Source organism: Ochlerotatus camptorhynchus, unplaced genomic scaffold (genome assembly GCF_037179485.1).
Source record: "Ochlerotatus camptorhynchus isolate MF236.1 unplaced genomic scaffold, CSIRO-AGI_Acam_v1.1 ptg000777l, whole genome shotgun sequence".
In the NCBI taxonomy this organism is placed as follows: domain Eukaryota; kingdom Metazoa; phylum Arthropoda; class Insecta; order Diptera; family Culicidae; genus Ochlerotatus; species Ochlerotatus camptorhynchus.
The window spans coordinates 51,834-71,117 of NW_027041242.1; the positions used below are offsets into that span (position 1 = coordinate 51,834).

General features: G+C 39.0%; 2 protein-coding genes across 2 annotated transcripts; one reads left to right on the forward strand and one right to left on the reverse strand.

Annotated features, from left to right (window-relative positions):
• The first annotated feature begins 3,179 nt into the window (after positions 1–3,179).
• LOC135715004 (rutC family protein UK114-like) lies at positions 3,180–4,009 on the forward strand. The gene is made up of 3 exons (XM_065238410.1): positions 3,180–3,327; positions 3,387–3,616; positions 3,682–4,009. Exons 1-3 carry the CDS (start codon positions 3,263–3,265, stop codon positions 3,798–3,800), a joined length of 414 nt encoding a protein of 137 aa, XP_065094482.1. The 5' UTR covers positions 3,180–3,262; the 3' UTR covers positions 3,801–4,009.
• Positions 4,010–15,911: 11,902 nt separating this feature from the next.
• Positions 15,912–19,082, reverse strand: LOC135714998 (serine/threonine-protein phosphatase 6 regulatory ankyrin repeat subunit B-like). Its single transcript, XM_065238404.1, has 2 exons — positions 17,608–19,082; positions 15,912–17,358 (listed from the first exon to the last, which is right to left on the reverse strand). Exons 1-2 carry the CDS (start codon positions 19,052–19,054, stop codon positions 16,112–16,114), a joined length of 2,694 nt encoding a protein of 897 aa, XP_065094476.1. The 5' UTR covers positions 19,055–19,082; the 3' UTR covers positions 15,912–16,111.
• Between the last annotated feature and the right edge of the window lie 202 nt (positions 19,083–19,284).

Sequence of the window (19,284 nt, forward strand, 5' to 3'; positions counted from 1 at the left end):
ATCCGTAATCCGTTTCGTGTCCTCACATTGCACAGCAAAATCTTATATGGACAAGCTTTCCAGACATAACATATTAAGGATGTTCATGTGCACACTAGTGCCGCGTAGTGAGAGAGCACCTAAATAATATGAGCACCATCCGAAAGGACTTGGTCACCTGAACAACTTTGCTGAAGACAGCAACGTTCTAAATGGCCAGGTTCTCGAGATACAGTTTATATAGGAAGTTCACATACACACTAGCGCTGCGTAGTGAGAGAGTTATGAACTAATATGAACACCATACAACAGGACATGATCACCTGAACAACTTTGCTGAAGACAGTAACCTTCTATATGGCCGGGATTTTGAGATACAGCTTACATAGGAAGCTCATGTGCACACTAGCACTGCGTAGTGAGAAAGTTCTGAACTAATATGGCCACCATCCGAAAGGACTTGGTCACTTGAACAACTTTGCTCAAGACAGTAACTTTCTATATGGCCAGGATCACGAAATATTATATGTTGGACCTAAGATTCATATATTATAGCGCCCGCCACTGTAGCTAATAGTGGACAAGTTACCGTCATAAGTAACATTATAGTGAAGCGCCTCTAGCGGCGTAGTTCCCAATTAAACTTGAAACCAATAACACAGGCTTGTGGGTCTATCCCAGTGCAACAACTTTGTCCAAGACAATATAGCTTTATACATTGAAACAAATGAGATAATCCACCACAGCCCCTATTAGTGAAAATCCCATAAGCTCTGGGTATCCTTATTCGCGGATTGCCCGGCAATAAGGAATCCGGCAATAAGAATTCCGGACTGTACCTACACCCAACCGGGGGATGTAAGATTCGCTTACAATTATGTGAGATTCATCATCAGAGGATATTAGTGGAGACCGCATGAACCGCATGAAAAGCATACGAAGTCGAGTATGAGAGGAAAGGAGTGCTTCTTGTTTGCTTTTAGGCTATCCGTATTCAGAAGCATGGAGAGAGCAGTGGAGAAAGCACAGGTCTAAAAGCTGTAAAGTTCCCTGGTTCGAGAACCCCTCAGTCCGGCAACCTTTTTTTTCGACATGATTTATTTCACTCCACATTTTTCTTTTTTCCATTTTCTCGCATTGAACCACAGCTAGGTATATCGTATCCTCGGTTCATGCGGTCTCCACTAACATCCTCTGATGATGAATCCCACTTAATTTTAAGCGAATCTTACATCCTCCGGTTGGGTGTTCAAACTAATGGAATTGGATTTTTCAATAATCAAAGGAACACATCTTAGTCCTTGTTACTTTTTATGCCTTGTTGATAGTGACAAGACTCGGCTTTGTCCACCGAGGATGATCTTGAAATCAGAAAAAAAAATGAGTTACTTAGTCTTCATCTATGTGATTCCTAATCTTCTATTCGTTGTTCTCTAGTTTGAAGTGGTTGTGACTAGGGATCTTTTTTTTCCTTGATTTGTTTTCCGTCGATCTTGTTTTCCGTGCTGAGCACCAATGCTACCGACGCCAGGGAGGCAGCTCCCACACCTGAACCCTACTATGGACCCATCAACTCATGAACCCGGGACCAACGGCTTTACTTCCCTTCCGAAGGAAGGCGTGATCAGAGATGTTACACTAAAAAAATTCTACACGTCATCATCATGTGTCTCACACTTGATTTTGCGCTTATTGTGAAACACATCCATTTCATGTGCGAATCTTATGCTATGAATCATGCCTGAACACTATAGATTTGAATTGTGAAATTCTATGTGCCTTTGCACATCATAGTTCAATATTCTACTTTATCGACTTCTACTTTGCCGACTCTAAAAATGAATCGACAAATATATATAAAAAAACTGCCATAGACCAGAGCTTTCACATATCTTTTTAATGGGTCTGATTTGGGATTCGATCATGGAGACTGTTGGGGTGTGCTGCTGCCGGAGTCTTTGTTCGATCCCACTGTGCCACGGTTGTTCTCATATATGAGCGGGTTGATAGGATAAAGTCACAACTCTTGTTTTCGATGTTTACATTTCCGAGCAAGCAATTCACATCGCATTGGAATGCAAAACACTTTAAATCCATCTGTTTTGAACAATAGTGTGAATCAATGAGCAATACACTTGAATAGATGTGAATCAATGTGCAATCCACTTGAATAGATAGTGAAAGATTTTCAACATTTCAAAGTTTGAGACACTAGAAATTAACGTGTTTAACACATTGAACCAAGGTAAAATACAAATTTGATTGTGCATTTTAAAAATTAAGTGTTTAAAAACACTTCGATCGAACGTGTAGAGAATTTTTTGAGTGAATGCCTCAGAACATCCCGGCGGCGCCGAATGGGATTGAACCCAGGCCTTCTGGGGTGACAGGTAATCACGCTTACCACTACACCACTGGCGTCGCTAGACTAGGGATCTTATGCATGGTCATTATCGATATCATTGCTTAATTCCAGGAATCCAATTTTGACTGACAAGGCGGCGCGCCGTTTGAGAGTGTTTCAACACTCCGAAGGGTATAAATAGCGGGACCTTTCAATCAGAATCGATTCCTTGCGATGAAGGCAATAATGACAACTGTATCAAAATCGAATACTTCATCATTGCTCAATAGTTATGGAGAAATACGACATGCACTAAACGAAGGACATGGGATATACTACAATAGAAATAACTTGTCCCGAACAGAAGAAAAAAATCAGGATTTCGAAGCTTAAAACTGTTTTTTTTTTCAAATCTTGATATACCTATCCTTTTTAACTTGATTCGAATCTTTTCTTGTCTTTTCAGTCTTGAATTAAAATAAAGTTGTAATTAGCATTATATTCATGTGATATCAAAAAACGGCAGCTTGAGCAACAAACATGCAAAGTCATGATTGCGATATTTTGCAAATCATTGTGCTAACCAATCATCAAACTATCAATTTTATATTAGAAACATCCATTCACTACACTGTTGATAAATAAACAAACTTTAAGTTCCCTGTCCGATGTATTTCAGCAGCATATCGTCCAAAATCCTAGTGATGAACCCTTGTTTACATACTCATTCACATTCTCCCAAATCATAATAGTCCCATTATCAGCTCTTCCACGCTGATATGCTATATATACCGGCTGCAATTTGAATATGAACCACCACCAGTCGTCAACCACAGCTGTATTAGTTAGCAATCATTTCCCTACTCCATCGACCTCAGCACGTCAGTCGTATTCGTTCCGTTGATCGGTTTGAAACATCCAGAGAACTCCCTACTGAAAATGGCAAGCATCGTACGCAAAATCATTCACACTCAAAAGTGCCCTAAAGCTTTGGCTCCATACAAGTAAGTAGGCCCTTTCTATAAGTGTTACATAACGCTACAGTAACCATTTTCGTTTTCAGCCAAGCCGTGGTAGCTGATCGTACGGTGTACTGCTCTGGAGTACTGGGTATGGAACTCGACACACTCAAACTCGTGGACGGAGGTGCTGCTGCCCAAACCTGCAAAGCCCTGGAACACTTGACTAATCTGCTGCAAGTGTCTGGATCAAGCATCGAGAATGTCGTCAAAACAACCATCCTGCTGGCTGATATGAACGACTATGGCACCGTGAATGATGAATACAAGCGAGGTATGGTTGAAACAAGGTGAATATTAGATGACATAATTTAAAATCGATTTTTTTTTGTTCTACAGTGTTCACCAGCAACTTTCCGGCCAGGACCTGTTTCGCGGTAAATAAACTCCCCTTGGGAGCAGCGGTTGAGATCGAAGCCATCGCACTAACCGGGGATGTGATGCAAGTATCAGCATGACTAGATTCGAAAATGTAGCTTCAAGCGCCACACTCTATTGATTCAGGCAATTTTGAAACGGGTGCGATCGGGGATGATAATCAGCATTTAACAACTGATACTGGTGTTTAGATTTCAAGCGGTGTTACCGAGAGCAATCCGGCTTGGAGTGATTGTGTTAGACTGATTTGTTGAATAAACATTGATTTGAAAGGCATGCTAATGCTCAACTTAATATCCGTAGAGTGTTTTCCCAGTTATTCATTAAAAGATTTTGAAGCCTTCCGACTATAAATTTATCCTTTCCGTCACTGCCCCATAATCACAAACCCGTATTTGAGAAGACAACGTGCATTAATGATGTCACGCGAAATTGAGGAAAACATTGACCCCTCCCCCTCCCCACTTTTATCACGTTTTTCCTATACCTAATGCATTGCTTGTCACATAATCATACACTCCCGTCCCCTATCCCTCTTACAGCGTATGGAGAATAACGAAATAAATGCATCACATCTAATAAGTGAGTTCTATAATCAACTTTTTATCGCTCCTTACAGAGCATTGTTTGGAAGTAAGTTCAAAAGTTCATCACTCTGCTTCAATTCGTTTAAGACTTCGAATGAGGTCGAAATCTCATCTGCAACCCTAACGCTTGATTTCGATTTACGTAACACGATCCAGTGTTATGAGTTTCACCGGAAAATCATACTCAATCATAATTTGCCACTGCTCTTTTATCTTCACTGAATAGTACACTGATTATAAATTACAGATAAACAGATGCATAATCTGCAAGTTGTTTTCTAGAAATTTAACAGTTATTTGACACTGGGCTATCGGGATCGAAGCAGTCCCCTCGAAAACATGTCGTTTATTCGCCGACGAAGGATCCCTCAAGTGATCTCAATCTGACTGCAGAAGGGATATTGCACGATAATCGACGCATCTACCCGTATTTGAGTATGGCAGCCTTATTTTTTTTTTTTTTTGAATAAATAGTGTATAAGATAAAAATTATATTTATTTTCAAAAATTACTATTTCAAGTGGTGAAGTAGTGAAATTGGGCTGTTAGCGGAATGCTTAAATAAAACAGCAAAAAAGGTTATCTTTCATTTAGTTCCACTTAATTAATTTTGGTATCTATTGCAGATACGTATTTCGACTACAATGTGCAGTCTTCATCAGTGTCATTTCCACTAAAGACTTATCAAAACCTAACCCCCTCAAGTACTCATCCCCTAGACTCATAAAATTCGACACATTTTGGCGAATTTCCATGTAAAATTCCACATAAACAGAATGCACTCAGAAGAACACATGAAATTTTTTAATCAAATTAATAGTATGTGTGTATCACATAAATTTTATGTGTGCACATAAGAACTATGTGTCCGACACATATATATCATTTGTTTGTCACATTGCAAAAATTCATGTGTGGGACACATAAAAACTAGAACTGAATTTTTATTAGTGTAGGTAAAAATGCCAAGATTACAGGTATAAAAATGAAACTACAACGTGTTGAATTGGAACCTGCCTAACTAACAAAACCAAAGATTTAAATTAACTTAAGTAGAAAAATGTATACAACTCTCTAATAAGGAATTAATGATGTTAAATGATAGTAATTTTCCACCTGAACAACTTTGCCGAAGACATCAAGCCTCTAGGAGGCATGGGTGGATCGCTATGATTTTCGACCATCAAAAGTACTATTCATGGTGTATACCACCCTTAAAACGATAAGCTACCGATTTTGTGTAGCGCTCGAAAAATAAATGTTTGCATGAAATGAACGAAATGATTGTAAATAGAAAATAAACCCAGCGAGCTGGCACTTGCTCTCGTATGGAGATTTGTGACGTTTAACGCACGCACACTAGCACAGTTGTTGTTTTCCTCTGGCTAACCTAAAAAATGTATGAAATTAGATCTGTCAAAATAAGTTTGACAGCGATTTGTTATGTATTTTCCTCGTATTTTCACTAACACGCTCTTACATAGCGCACCAATACAACCGGACGTGAAAATCCCTATAAGATGATCCAAGAGACGTTTCTCAGTGGAACTGATAGCTAGAAATCTAGCGTGTGTGAGTGATCTGGTGTTAATGGGGCTGAATGTTAACATAAACAAAGCAGACATTCATATGAGAATAAACTGCCAGTTCTACTGTGATCTGTCAAAAGTTTTTGGTAAACAAAAAAGTCAGCTGATCGCAACTGTCTCGTGGACAGCCTTATTCTGTTGACTGCAGCAGCGTTGCCAGATATACCGATTAATCGGTATTTAAACCGATTTTTGAACGTGATACCGATACACAGTTAAGATTTCTCATAATACTTATTTTTGTGATTTTATCCCGATCTATACCTTTTTTTTTAAATAATCAAAATGATTATTGTCTGCCAAACAATTTGTGCTGATTAAAGGCTGAATAAGCATTTTTTTTTAGCTGAAGAAGCATATTTTTGTCTGAATAAGCTCTTATTCTACTTCCAATGTTTGTTGGGTACACACTTAGAAACATTCATGTAAATTTAGGTGCTCTGAGACAGACATATACGAGCATAAATTTTGACATAAAATTAAGTCAAAGTAGACGCGAAATTTAGCTCAATCAAACGTACTTTTCGTCGAGTAACGAACTTTCCAGTCTCAGAGCACTTAATTTAACATGACATTTTTGTTTAAGTTTTCTCCTTTATGTCAAATATAGATTCCGTCACGTGTAAAATTAGGTGTTTCTAAGTGTGTATTGTATGATACTTTTTCTTTTTATTTTTGAATAATTCTTTAATTGTTTGTGCCTCAAAATCCTCAACAATCTATTCATCTTTTAAAATGTCTTATGCTTATACACTTTCACTAATGTTTGAATTTCCTCGCCAGTTTTGGCTACCCAGGAATTGAAAAACAACTGATCCTGGATCCTGGAAATCTCGAAAAACTTTTATTGAGTGAACAATAATACAAATGATATTTTTTTTTTAATTTCGTAAAAATTATTTAAACTTTCATTGGAAGTTTTTTTAACTTTCCCCTGAAATTTACTTCCACTATAAGTTATTTTCCATTAGCTTCAGTACAACTACAGGAATTGTTAAGAATTACTGAAACCTCAGAAACGTCCAGACTGTTCAGTAAGTTAACAGATCTGTAATGTAAAATCGAGTCCCCGGGAATTTCAGAAAAGTTTAGAAAAATCCTGTGAACTTAAGAAAAAATAAGAAATATTTCGGAAAGTTCACAAGTCCAAAGAACTTCAGGGAAACTCAATGATCTTCACGACAGTTCCACGTTTTGTTTGTTTATTAATTAATTTGATTAGGATCAATTGAATTAGCTTTACAGAGCCGATGATCTTCCTGAAATTTCTTCCAATACCTTAAAAAGTTTCTTCCAGCATCTCCAGGAAGTTCCTTCCCCTTCTCCGAGGAAGTTCTATTAAGCTTCTATCGAATTCTCCAAGAAGTTTCTTGCATCTTCCTCTGAATGTTTCTCCATAAGCCATTTTTAGAAGGTTTTTTTTTCGATTTCTATTGAATGGTTTCTCCGAGCTTTTCTGACTTCTCTGGAAGTGGCTACTTCCAGGAGGAATTTGCATACGATTTCCGAAATTTTCTGGCTTCCTCAGGATGTGTCAACCGATTTGTTTTTTTTTCGAAAGTATCTTCACATAATTTTATCAAACTTCCTCAAGTAGAACTTCTTAATTTTCTTTCTTGAATATTTGTAAGTTTCTTCCAACGTCTCCAGGAATTTTCTTCCATCTTTTCCAGCAAGTCCCATTAAACTTCTTAAATGGATTTGAGTATCGAATTCTCCTTAAAGTTTCTTCCGTCGTCCTTATGAAGTTTTTTTATAAGTCATTTCCGTGGGGTTTTTTTCCGACTTCTATTGGAAGGTATTTCCGAGCTTCTACTGGCTTCCTCTTGAAATGGTTTCTCCTGGAATTTGTCTTCGATTTGTGAAATTTTTCTGGCTCTCCCTGGATGTGTCATCCGATTTTTTTCCGAAAGTTCCTTTAAATTTTCACCAGAAGCTACTCAATATTTGTTTTGGAAGTTCCCAGGATGTTTTACCAATTTTTCTCAGAGCTTTCTTCAAACTGCCCCCAGAATAATTGCTTTATGTTCTACCGGCAGAGCTAGGAAGTTTCTTTCAGCATCTCCAGGAAGTTTCTTCCACCTTCTTCAGGAAGTTTCATTAAATTTGTACCGGATGTATGTAAATTCTCTCAGTTTCTTTCGTCTTACTCTGGAAGCTTCTCTATCCAGCTTTCCATGCTCGGTAATGGCGGCCTGTTTGTATGAATAAATGTATCCTTCACTGTGCTTTTTGACACTGTCTGGATATTCGGATTTTGACTCCTCCCTTTCCCTCTCCCAGGAACAGAATAAAATGGAACTTCATACGCCCTCCAGTTAGTGTCAAAAGCACAGTGAAGGATACATTTATTCATACAAACAGGCCACCATTACCGAGCATGGAAAGCTGGATAAGTCATTCTCAAAAAACAATTAGTGTTGATTAAAGGCTGAATAAGCCATATTTGAGTTGAAGAAGCATATTTTTGCCTGAATAAGCTCTTATTCACCTGCCAATGTTTGTTGGGTTCTTCGTAGGTTTTTTTTTTCGAATTCTATAGGAAGGTTTTTCCGAGCTTCTACTAGCTTCCCCTCGACATGGCTTCTCCTGGAATTTACCTCCGATTTCCGAATCTTTCCTGGCTTCCTCTGGATGTGACGTCAAACATTCCCCGGAAATGTCTTCCCACTTCTCCTGCAATGCCGTTCTTAGTGCAATTGTTTGAATTTTTGCCTTCAAAAACGACACTAATATAAAATTAGATAAAACAGTAAATTCCGATAAAAACCAACTTTATTTTAAACATTTGATACCGATAAGCTTTAAAGCAATTTGGCAATGTTGGACTGCAGATCAAACAAGAACTGGTTTTGATTCCTCCGACTCATTTCGTAGAAGTCCTAAACAATAGTTGAAAACAGGCGTAACAATTGATAACGGCACAAAAGCTATTGTAAACAAAAGTTGTAAGGCCTCTTACAAGCGAACCGAAGAACGCCTCGGAACCGAAGAAGACTCGGACAAGCTGCAGGACAAGGCGAATTTAGACAGTCAACTGAATGGATAAGGATCCAAAGGATCCAAACATAATGATCTACACCAGAGGCACGTCCACGTTAGACCTCGCGTTAGACAATGTGGTGGGACAAATAGAACACTTTTGAATATGTTTGGAATCGGTCAACTTGATCCGGAGATAACCGGCGCTGGTGGTGTAGTGGTAAGCGTAACTGCTTTCTCACCCCAACGGGTCTGGGTTCAATCCCAGTCGAGGTCGGTGGGATTTTCCTGAGGCATAAAAATCTCTGGTCACGTCTTCCTTCGGAAGGCATTGTAAAGCCGTTGGTCCCGGCTCATGTGTGTTTGAATGGGTGCGATATCCTACACAGGTGTGGAAGCTGCCTTCCTTGCACATTCGATTGCCGCCCGTCGGTAATCGGCACTAGATTGCGGAACAGAGACCGTCGTTAAATAAAGGAAAGAAGAAGAAGAAGATTCGGAGATACGACCGGAACATGTTCCGGTTTGTATGAGCCATAAGACTAAATCCACCTGAAACGAATAAAAACCATCATGTGACACATTATCAAATGTCATGAGAATTCAAAAACCAGTTCAATGGTAGCCATTTGGTGTACCTTGGAACACACTGACCACATGTAGACATGTTCCGGGAATGTGCCCAGTTTCTGACTAGGGTCAAAATTCATCATGTGATCCATCACCTCACATCATATGAGCACTATGGTCAGAATTTGTATTAGTAAGAAGTGTCAGATCTCACCATAGTTGGACCAACTCAGGTTTTTATCTATGTTCTCTATAAAATCGTGGGTATGACAATGCTATGACTGTCCCATCCAGATATTTTTGTGCGTAGGACTTTTGGCCCTTCCTGTCCCACCCACTCCTCGCGCCCTCGATCTACACTGACATACTGAGAATCAAATCGACTACACCTGCATCAGTCAAAAATATGGATACTGTTTGAGCCGTGGGCTCTGCAATTTCCGGGATTCTGAAGTATTTCTTCCCGTTCGTACCAGAACACAGAAACCGGTGAGGAAAATTAGCTTTAGTTTTAGACTTATTAGGATTAGGTATGTACAAGGTATGACAAAATTAAAGTTTTCATTATGATCAGTGAGTACTGATCATTCCGGCCACCTTCAAACAATCGCATTGTTTTAACATCCAGAACTCTCTGCTCTGCTGTAATACCTCCGAATCCCGGTAAATACAGAGCCCACGGCTCGATCAGATACGTAGCCTTCTTGATGTCTGTAATAAACACAGTTTCGAAATCGCGTCTGACCATCACCTTCTAACTGACTAGTAGATACAGCAGTTTAAAGACCATTCGCTGAAAAACTTGATATCATAGCAGCGAATGTCCCAGAAGGTGGGACCGTAGAAGAGCGCTTCGAACAACGTCTTCAAATTTTGAAGATCTACCAGCCATCAACATCTCGGCATCACTCACGTCAACTCCGCAGCTCCATCACTGCAGGAGATAAAGGCAGCTATTCGTAGCATGAAATCCAACAAGGCTTCCGGGGTCAATCGCATATCAGTAGAGATGCTCGAAGCTGACTTCATGCTATTATTCTGTAATATCTGGGACAACGCGACATTTCCGGTCGACTGAAGGTCCCAAAGAAAGGGGAGCTCACTGTGTGATGTTCTCAAAGTTCTGTACAATGTTATCCTGAAGCAGGTACAGGTATTGTACTGCCTATAATCCCATACCAGTCCCATATGGGAAAAGTAGGCATTTAGAAAATGGCAGTCGAAGCTTCAAAGTGCGATTCCCATGTAAATATTTGAAAAATCATAGTAAATTTATAAATATTCCTTTCAAGTTAAAATCAGTTCCATTGAAACTTGCACCTCTAGAAGATTTAATTTAAGAATGGGACTTATCCCAAGTAACATTTTTAGTTTTATGAAATACTACAAAGCAACTATAAAACTACATTCATAAAACCCTGGTCAAGGCTATTTTGTCATTAATGCATCCACCAAAACCTCATTAAGACTAGAATATGTCTAGTTGGCCCATCCTGGAGAAGGTTCTGAAGGGTGTATTCTCGAAGCTCTTCAAGATTGATTTACTGCAACAGGTTGTATGACGAACGCATTGAGAACCATTTGAAAGCTACAATAAAAGCTATTTAGCAACAATAAAAACCCTTTCCGAGCCATTTCCCCTAGCCGCATGCTGAATCCACTAGGAAAGCATCAATCAAGATCAGTGGCGTCGCCTTAACCTCAATCTACCTGTGCACCAACTCTCAAACATAAACAATTATCAAAATATTGCTTACAATGGATAGATATCGAGTTAACTAGAAGATTAAGTGTATTTTTCAACCGATTCGAGTATGAATATGGCATTAAATCTGTTTTTGAAAGTTGTGCACAGGTAAAAAGTGAGGTTACGGGACGCCTCCCAACAAACAACTGCCTATTGAATAAACGACTTCTTGACGATGTTATTCAACTGCATGCTTAATAACACTCGTACTATTTTTAATAATAACTTCTGTTCAGGCTTTGTTCACACAAATCTGGAGAATTTATTCAACCACACCATCAAACTATTTAGTGTTGAATAAGGTATGTCGAGAAGCTTTTATTCGCCTTACAAGAGTTGTAAACAGAGCTTATTCGATCAAATTTTTGATTATTCAGCGTTTATTAGACATCATATTACTTCCTTAAACAGCGATGGTATAAAGATGTATATAAACGTTTGATTCTCATGTGAAATAATGTTTAAATAGACACTATTATACATTTATTAAACGATTATTAAACTACGGGATAATTAATCCGAAAATAAGAACGGCACAGAAGAGCAGGGTTGTGTTCTCGTTAGTGATTGTTGTTTCATTTATTTCTGTCGAAGCACGCACCCACCACACAAGATCTAGAAAATCTATTACATACATACATACACACACATGTCGTTATATGGGATTCGAACCATGACCTTCCGATCACCAGCCGCTTGCTTGCCTTCTGAGCTATCCTATAGAATACAACATATGGCAGCTAAATAAGCAATAAAAGCTTGAATCTGAATACCTATCAGAACTCCCAGCCGAGATTCTAGCTAATTCAAGGAGATGTGAGAATGATTAATTCATTGATAGTTGTTTAACATGAGACCAACGTTACCTCTCCATCTCTCTTATTTCGATGGAAAGGATGCTGGGCTATTCTTTTAGATAGATCGATGAATTGGTTGTCGTGAGTGATTACGATCTATGATTACGATTTAAATTAATTAGGCGTAGAAAATAAATAAAAAAAAAAAGGGTTGATGTTGGGATTGTACTCTCGACCTTCTACTTGGAAAGCGGAAAAGGTAACCACTAAGCTACCATTTTCGTTTTGTTGTTAGCCTGAAACAGTGTTGTGGAATAATGAATGAATACGCCGTTTGAAGAGCATTTACAAAGCATGCAATTAAAACATGGACGAATAGTGGTATAAGAGCTATTATGCTGACTGTATTCACCTTTATTCAGCAATATAGTTAAGCAATGCAATGGAATCTAATAATGGAGCTGGAAAACAATTATTGGACTATAATAAAGCATGTTATTAAATCAATTGAAAACAGTCGACAGTTGACAGTTGACGCTTTAATCAATGTATGTACAAATTACACTTATTCAGTATGTTATTAGATCAAACTTCTGGTGTTGAATCAGGAAGACTGTCATCGTTTGCATAGCTTTTAATAAGTATTTTAATCAAATCAGAGCAAACAGCGGAATAAAGGCGCATCTATCGATCTCAATGAGGTTTTTTCATCACATAAATTGACAACCCGTTTTATTCAGCATTGTACACTGTTATAAAGCATTTATTCAATATATATGCTTATTTGTGACTCTGAATTGTTTGTTGGGTTCTGATCAAAATAGAAAAGGATTTTTGAATCAGATCTTATCAAAATAATTAAAATATAAACTGATGGTATAAAAATCTTGTTGAATATCCAAATTTTACACAATAGTTCTCATTAAGTGGCCTAATTTTAAGTGCCATATTAAATTTTGCTTGATCCTAACCCGTTCAGATTTATGGCAGCATTGACGGACGATGCAGGGATGTACGCTTGAATGGAATTTTCGAAGAGTTGATTCTTTTGCCGAATAAAATAGCTGCTATGGATCGGAAACCAGCTACTCTCCGCTAACTAACAGTTTCAGTGGTTTGCTGTCGGTTGTCATCTTTTCGCAAGATCTGGAGAAGGCTGGTATGTTTTTTAAACTGTCGACAATGTTTTATGCAGGGGATGGATATGGCTGTCATATCGCTTAAGTTTGCTGCGTACCGAACATCTGCAACGTTGTCAGCGGTACCATGATATGTTTTGTTGTTTTGATGTTGAGTACGTGTATTCAGCTATATGTCAAACCCCTGGTTTTATGAATTCGAGGGCCCCGCTCAGTTTTCTCTTCTCCGCCAGATGGTCAGTCGTTGATGGTGTCCTGGTTCTTCTAAAGAAGTAAATTTTGCTGAAATCGACTTAAATTTTTCATCCTACATAAATTTCCTTGTCATAAATTTGGCATTTATTAACTATGAGGAACCATATTTTAAGCTCAATTTGTAAACAGAGTAATTGTGGAGTTAATTATGCACTTTAAAAAGCCTAAAAAGCAACAATAAATGCTTTTTGCTCTAATGCAAAACCTAATGGTTTTATGGTTGCTTTTATAATGATAGAACACGTTTATAAAGTATTTTATAAAGACATTAATAAACAATTGCTAATGACGTTTACGCTTGAATTAAAGAACAGTTTTAAGGAGGGATTGATGACTGTTTAAATTTATTTTCAAAACAAGACAATATCGGACTTTCTTGGCAGACTATAAAAGGTTTTTAAAACAGCAAAAAGCTGAATTGTTAAGCAGGAATGTTTTACACTTTGAAATGCTATATTTAAACTAAATGGATTATTCATTGCCGTTATAAAACCATCATAAATCATAGTGGATGCTAAATGATTACTGAATTGTTACTTGGGATATGCGATTACTTTTATTGATGGGACAAACTGACTTGATGTTGTTTTCACATTTTTCATTATCAAAGTCCATAGTTTTATCACATAATGTGAAAGTATATGCCAATTGATAGTGGATAGCATTGTTATTTTAAAATTGACGAAAATCCATATGGGACTGATATGCGATCATAGGCAGTGAAACGCACCGTATAGTCCCTGTATTTGTCACTATAAGAACATGTTATATACTCTAGTTCAACCAAGTGAGTTGATTCCAAACTATGCTATCCACATTAAGAAGGGTCGCTTTGCTGAAGATAGGACCATTGTACGTAATAAATAACAAACAAAAATTCCATACATCTCAAGTTTTTTTTAAGCTTATGATTTCTACGATAAATTCCTAGATAAATCTCCCACTTTCCAAACTTCCGCCCATAGGGCCAGTCTATGTAATATAGTAGACTGGCCCTATGGGCGAAAGTTTGGAAAGTAGAAATAATATTAGTGCATATGTAGTAGTAATCAGTGCTCTCATGACTACCACTAACAAAACGCCAGTGAAAACAACAAATTCGTGTATCGTCAGGAAAATTATTTACCTATCCAATGTATCACCAGTTCAAATCAATCACAATGCTCAGTCCATCGAAGACAAACAACCGTTCAGAATGGAAACGACTTATTTTCCGGTACTGCGTAAGCAATACAAACCGGAAAATTATTCAAACCACCCGCTTCACTTTTCCGCCGCCGAAGGTACCTTGGAGCTGCTTCAGGATGCGATTCGTACCGGGGCTAACATCTACCGACCGGTCCGGGAAGGCGAAACACCGCTTCATGTTGGGATCTACAATCAGCAGTGGGATGCTCTGATGGAAGTTTACGAGAAGGATTATTGGAAGGTGGCGAATTGTCTAGAACAAAAGGGAGTTTTGAAATCGAAAGCTGATATTTGGTTAAAGAAACCGATTGCAGTTGCTTTTACCGACGAGGAGTGTAACAGGGCGAAGGAACTGGTGAATGGAATTGAAGGTGATATGGTTGAACTAGTTCTGTTGAAACCATCTCACGAGCAAGAATGCATCGCAGTTATCCTAGTCACGGAAAAGAATGAATCACATGTTAAAGCTTTCACTGAATCATTGAAACCGAACGGAGTTCTATCTTGGAGCTACAGTGGCCCTGAAGGCACCTATGACACCTTCCTTCAACTGGCAGCGTTCCGTGGAGCTGTTGATCTAGTCAAAAGACTTGTGAGGAACGGAGTCGAACTCTCGACGACCGGCCAAAACAAGATGACTCCGTTGATGGAGGCATGCAGTGCGTTAAAAATGGATGTTGTCCGGCTGTTGTTTGATGAATATGGCGATATTTGTGACCCAGTGGCAAAAGACGAATTAGGTTATACTGCATTTATACACGTTATACCGCATTCAAATAAGGAAGGGTTTGACTACGTTCTTCGGAAAACGATGGCCTACAGAGTGAAGCAGTTCGGTGAAAGTGAAAGTGAAGCCTTCAATCAGGTGTTTCGATATGAAGGGGGACCACATTGGGCATGTCTATCAATTTGGAGCATTCTAACAGGAAGGTTCACAAATTCAATTGTGGAGCCGTACCTGAAGCAGTACGCTTACGACTTAAGTTTTCGATACGGTGATCGTATTATGTTGATGGAAGTGATCATACGGAATACGGCTAAACATTACTATCGAGCGGAGATTCGACAGCAGCCGGAACTGTTGACACTAGCCGATCAAGACGGATGCAACGTGCTCCACTGTTTGATGTGGTCCAATGAGCTGAAGTTCATCGAAGAATTGTATCGATCATTTCCTGAACAGTGTCAATCATTGTTCGAATGCGATGGAGCTGTGATTTGCTTGGTAAGTGTTCTTATAGAAGGACACAATCAGGTACTGATTTTCTTACTGGAAAACCACCGTGAATTCATAGGATCGATCATGAAAAACGTAATGGATAACCTTTTTGAGGAAGATATCCTACCGGGCAGCATTTTTGGCGAGCCTTTTGATATCATGCTGCTGCATTTCCCAGAACTGGAACCAAGAGCAGCTGAATTACATTATAATGTGATCATGGGAGGTATGGATTCCGATGAAGAATATAACGAAGAATACGATCGAGGTTTGACGTACAGAATGCTCGGCATTTAGTTTAATTGAAACATTTATTGATCATTGTAAAATCATGAAAATTTGTGAGATATATAAAGGTGCTACTTCATAAGGCTTCTTTCCTTTTTGGTTTAGCTTACAGCAAACTGCTCCGTTTTCAATCAGCAAACTTATCAGCTCGAATTCTCCATTCCTGAAGCAATAGTGCAAGGCTGTCTCCCCTTCGCAATCAACATGATCAAGTTTCAGGCCATGATCAATCAGGTTCTTCACAATGCGGGTATCATATCCAATTTCTTTCGCTTTACAGAACTTGTTAAGCAAGACCATAAGGGCATTCTGCCTGTTCGAATTCGTTAAATTGACATCCACCTTCTTCTCCAACAAGTTGAACACAAGATCAGGACTTGGAAGCTCGTCACTACTTAATAATTTCAAAAGAGCTGTCGTACCGTCGCCGTCTTGAGCATTGAAGTCCAAATCCATCTGTAGAAAACGCTCAATGCAGTACACGTTCATCTGAACGCAAGCTTCTACGAATAACTGGGATGTACGATCTCTCGACCGCTTGAATTCGACTTCGAACATTTCGCTAGTTTTATCTGGATTCGCATCTAAAACTGGCTTGAACACAGAATCAAAGATTCTTCGTTCAAAACGCAGTAAATAACTCAAGTAGGAGTCACCTTTATTGTTGAAACTAATAAAACTTCCGCTGCATTGAAGCATAACTGAACTGATGTGACTATTCAACTGGCGTAGATGCCGATGGAGAGCCGTGTTGCCATCAATGTCTCGATGGTTTGGATCAACCGGGGTGAATCCTTTCGATTCGATACCATCAGTTAAGAACTTGAACAATTGTTCATCATAGGTGTAGAATAAGACGGTTGCATGATCATTAGTCGTCTCATCCAATTTGGCTCCTAGTTTCAGCAATTCCAGGATCAGTTCTTGTTTGTGATCAATGGCAGATGAGCAGAGAATATGAAGCAGGGTGAAGCCGTTCCCATCTTTCCGATTGACTAGATCTGATCCGTCTGGATGTCGATCAATGATCAGGAGAAGCATGTCTGTGCTTTGAACGTGATGAATCGCATGGCGGTCGTAGCAGTCCAGATGATCTATGTTGATATTTAAATCCAGGAGTTGTTGGACAAGATCCAACCGGTTCTCATAGATGGCCTGATTCAGAAATGGTTGATCGTTGGCAGTGATGTAGCAGACGAGACTTTCACCAGATCTAGTAACACGTTGGTGAATTGAGCTGAAGTCCCTCAGAAGTATATCGTATGTTTCGTTGAAGTCTGAAATCAAATTTTTATTTTTCAATTATAATAGGGGAAATGGCTCTAATGTTGGCCTATGGATTTAAGACTGGGCCCATCGTTAAAAATCTGCTATTTATCAATTTTACCTAGATGAACGCGTCATTGTGACGGTACTAATGGATACAAAAGTTCGCTATTGAAAATTTAGTCGATTGCTGCTAGGGGCATTTAAGCCGACATTACATCCATTTCCCCAACCTATTTAATTAACGAATCGGTACCCACCTTGACTCGTAACGAAGGATAATTTGGACATTTTTGATGTTTTCTTTGAAATGGAAGCTTTCAGTTCTGGTAAGTTGCGCATCAACACTTCGAATGCTTTCTCGTAATTGGGTGCGACATATATCTGGATGACTTCTTCAATTATAGTCTGTAAATTTTCTAAATAAAATTCCCCGTGATTGAGCAACACAAACTCCAACATTTTGATGTATCCCTGCTGCATGATTGACCCTAAAGTTGAAATAGCTACTTTGCGTTCAAACAGCTTTTTCAGTTGTGCATGTCTTTTGTAGAGATCATCAACCAGCTGCAGTTCATTAGCACATACCAAAGCATGCAACACTGTGAATCCGCTCGAAGAACTTATATTCAAAAGTTCTGGATTCTTACAAATCTCTTTACTGTAGAAGCTTTTCACCTTTTTGTATGTTACCATGTCCATTAGAGCAGCTACTTCCTTCCATTGATACGTCAGATCATACTGGTAACGCTCCAGCACTTTTTCGATCGTCCTATCCCAAAATGCAGCATCAAGCTGGTTCCAGATGCCAGTGAAAGGCCACTCGTCATTCTCCAGCCGAAATATGAAATTAAACGCAGCGGATGGTGTATCCGAGAAATGCCGCACTCTGAATTCTACCATTTTCTGCACAACGAGCTCGAAGCTATCTCTGTTCTTGCGATTCAATATGTAGTGTAGTCCATGTTGTGCGTTCTCGTCCAGAGCCGTAGGATCAAATCGATCCAGATATTTTGTCAAAAGTAATTCAATCACTTGCGTCTGTGAAGTTTCACAAGCCGCATGAAACGGCGTTCTCTTCCCTAGACCGGCCAGGGTAAGATCTGCTCCAAGTTCAACTAATCGCTTGAGAAGGGCAGCATTTCCATAATAGGCAGCCAGATGCAATAATGATTCGCAGTTTCCTGCGTGCCCAGTGCTATTCCAGGAAAGGATGCCATTTGAAAGCAAGCTTGTGATTAGTTTGATAACTTCCTGGTAATCTATACTTCTTGGATCTAGTACTGCTACCACTTCACCTCCAATTGAACCTTTCAATAAGACTAGGATAGAATCTTTAAGATTTCCAATTGGAATACAACTGGCTTCCAATTGCTTCACTCTTTGACATTGATCTTCACCAGAAGCTATCAGAATGCTTTGACTGGACCAAAATGCGTCATCCGGTTCACATTCACTATTCTTGATTGTCAAATGCTCCTGGACAAGTTGGAAATCATTATGGAACTCCTCTACGAGAAGTTGCGCTGCATCCACCTGATCTCCCGCGATGGCAACGTGCAGCGGTGTCTCACCGTCCTGAATGGGTTCATGGGGATTGTGTCCAGCTGATAGCAACTCTCGAATCCGGGCGGTATCTCCACGCAGGGCTGCATAGTGCAGTGGAAATGCGTTCAAATCTGCCGGAAAATAGCGTTTGCGATGCATTTTGAGACTCACTTTGAACGTGAACTGCTTCAACTTCTGTAAGCCAAGTTCGATGCCAAAAGTTTATCATTTTTTAACTGAGATAACAGGAATTATGGTGACTCAAGTTTGTACGTGAATTTTAGATAGCTTGTGTTATGACTTATTTTGAGCGAACACTGCAACACTACCAAACAGATTGAGAAACACCCACACATTGGAATGGTGCTCCATTTAAAGCAATACATGGA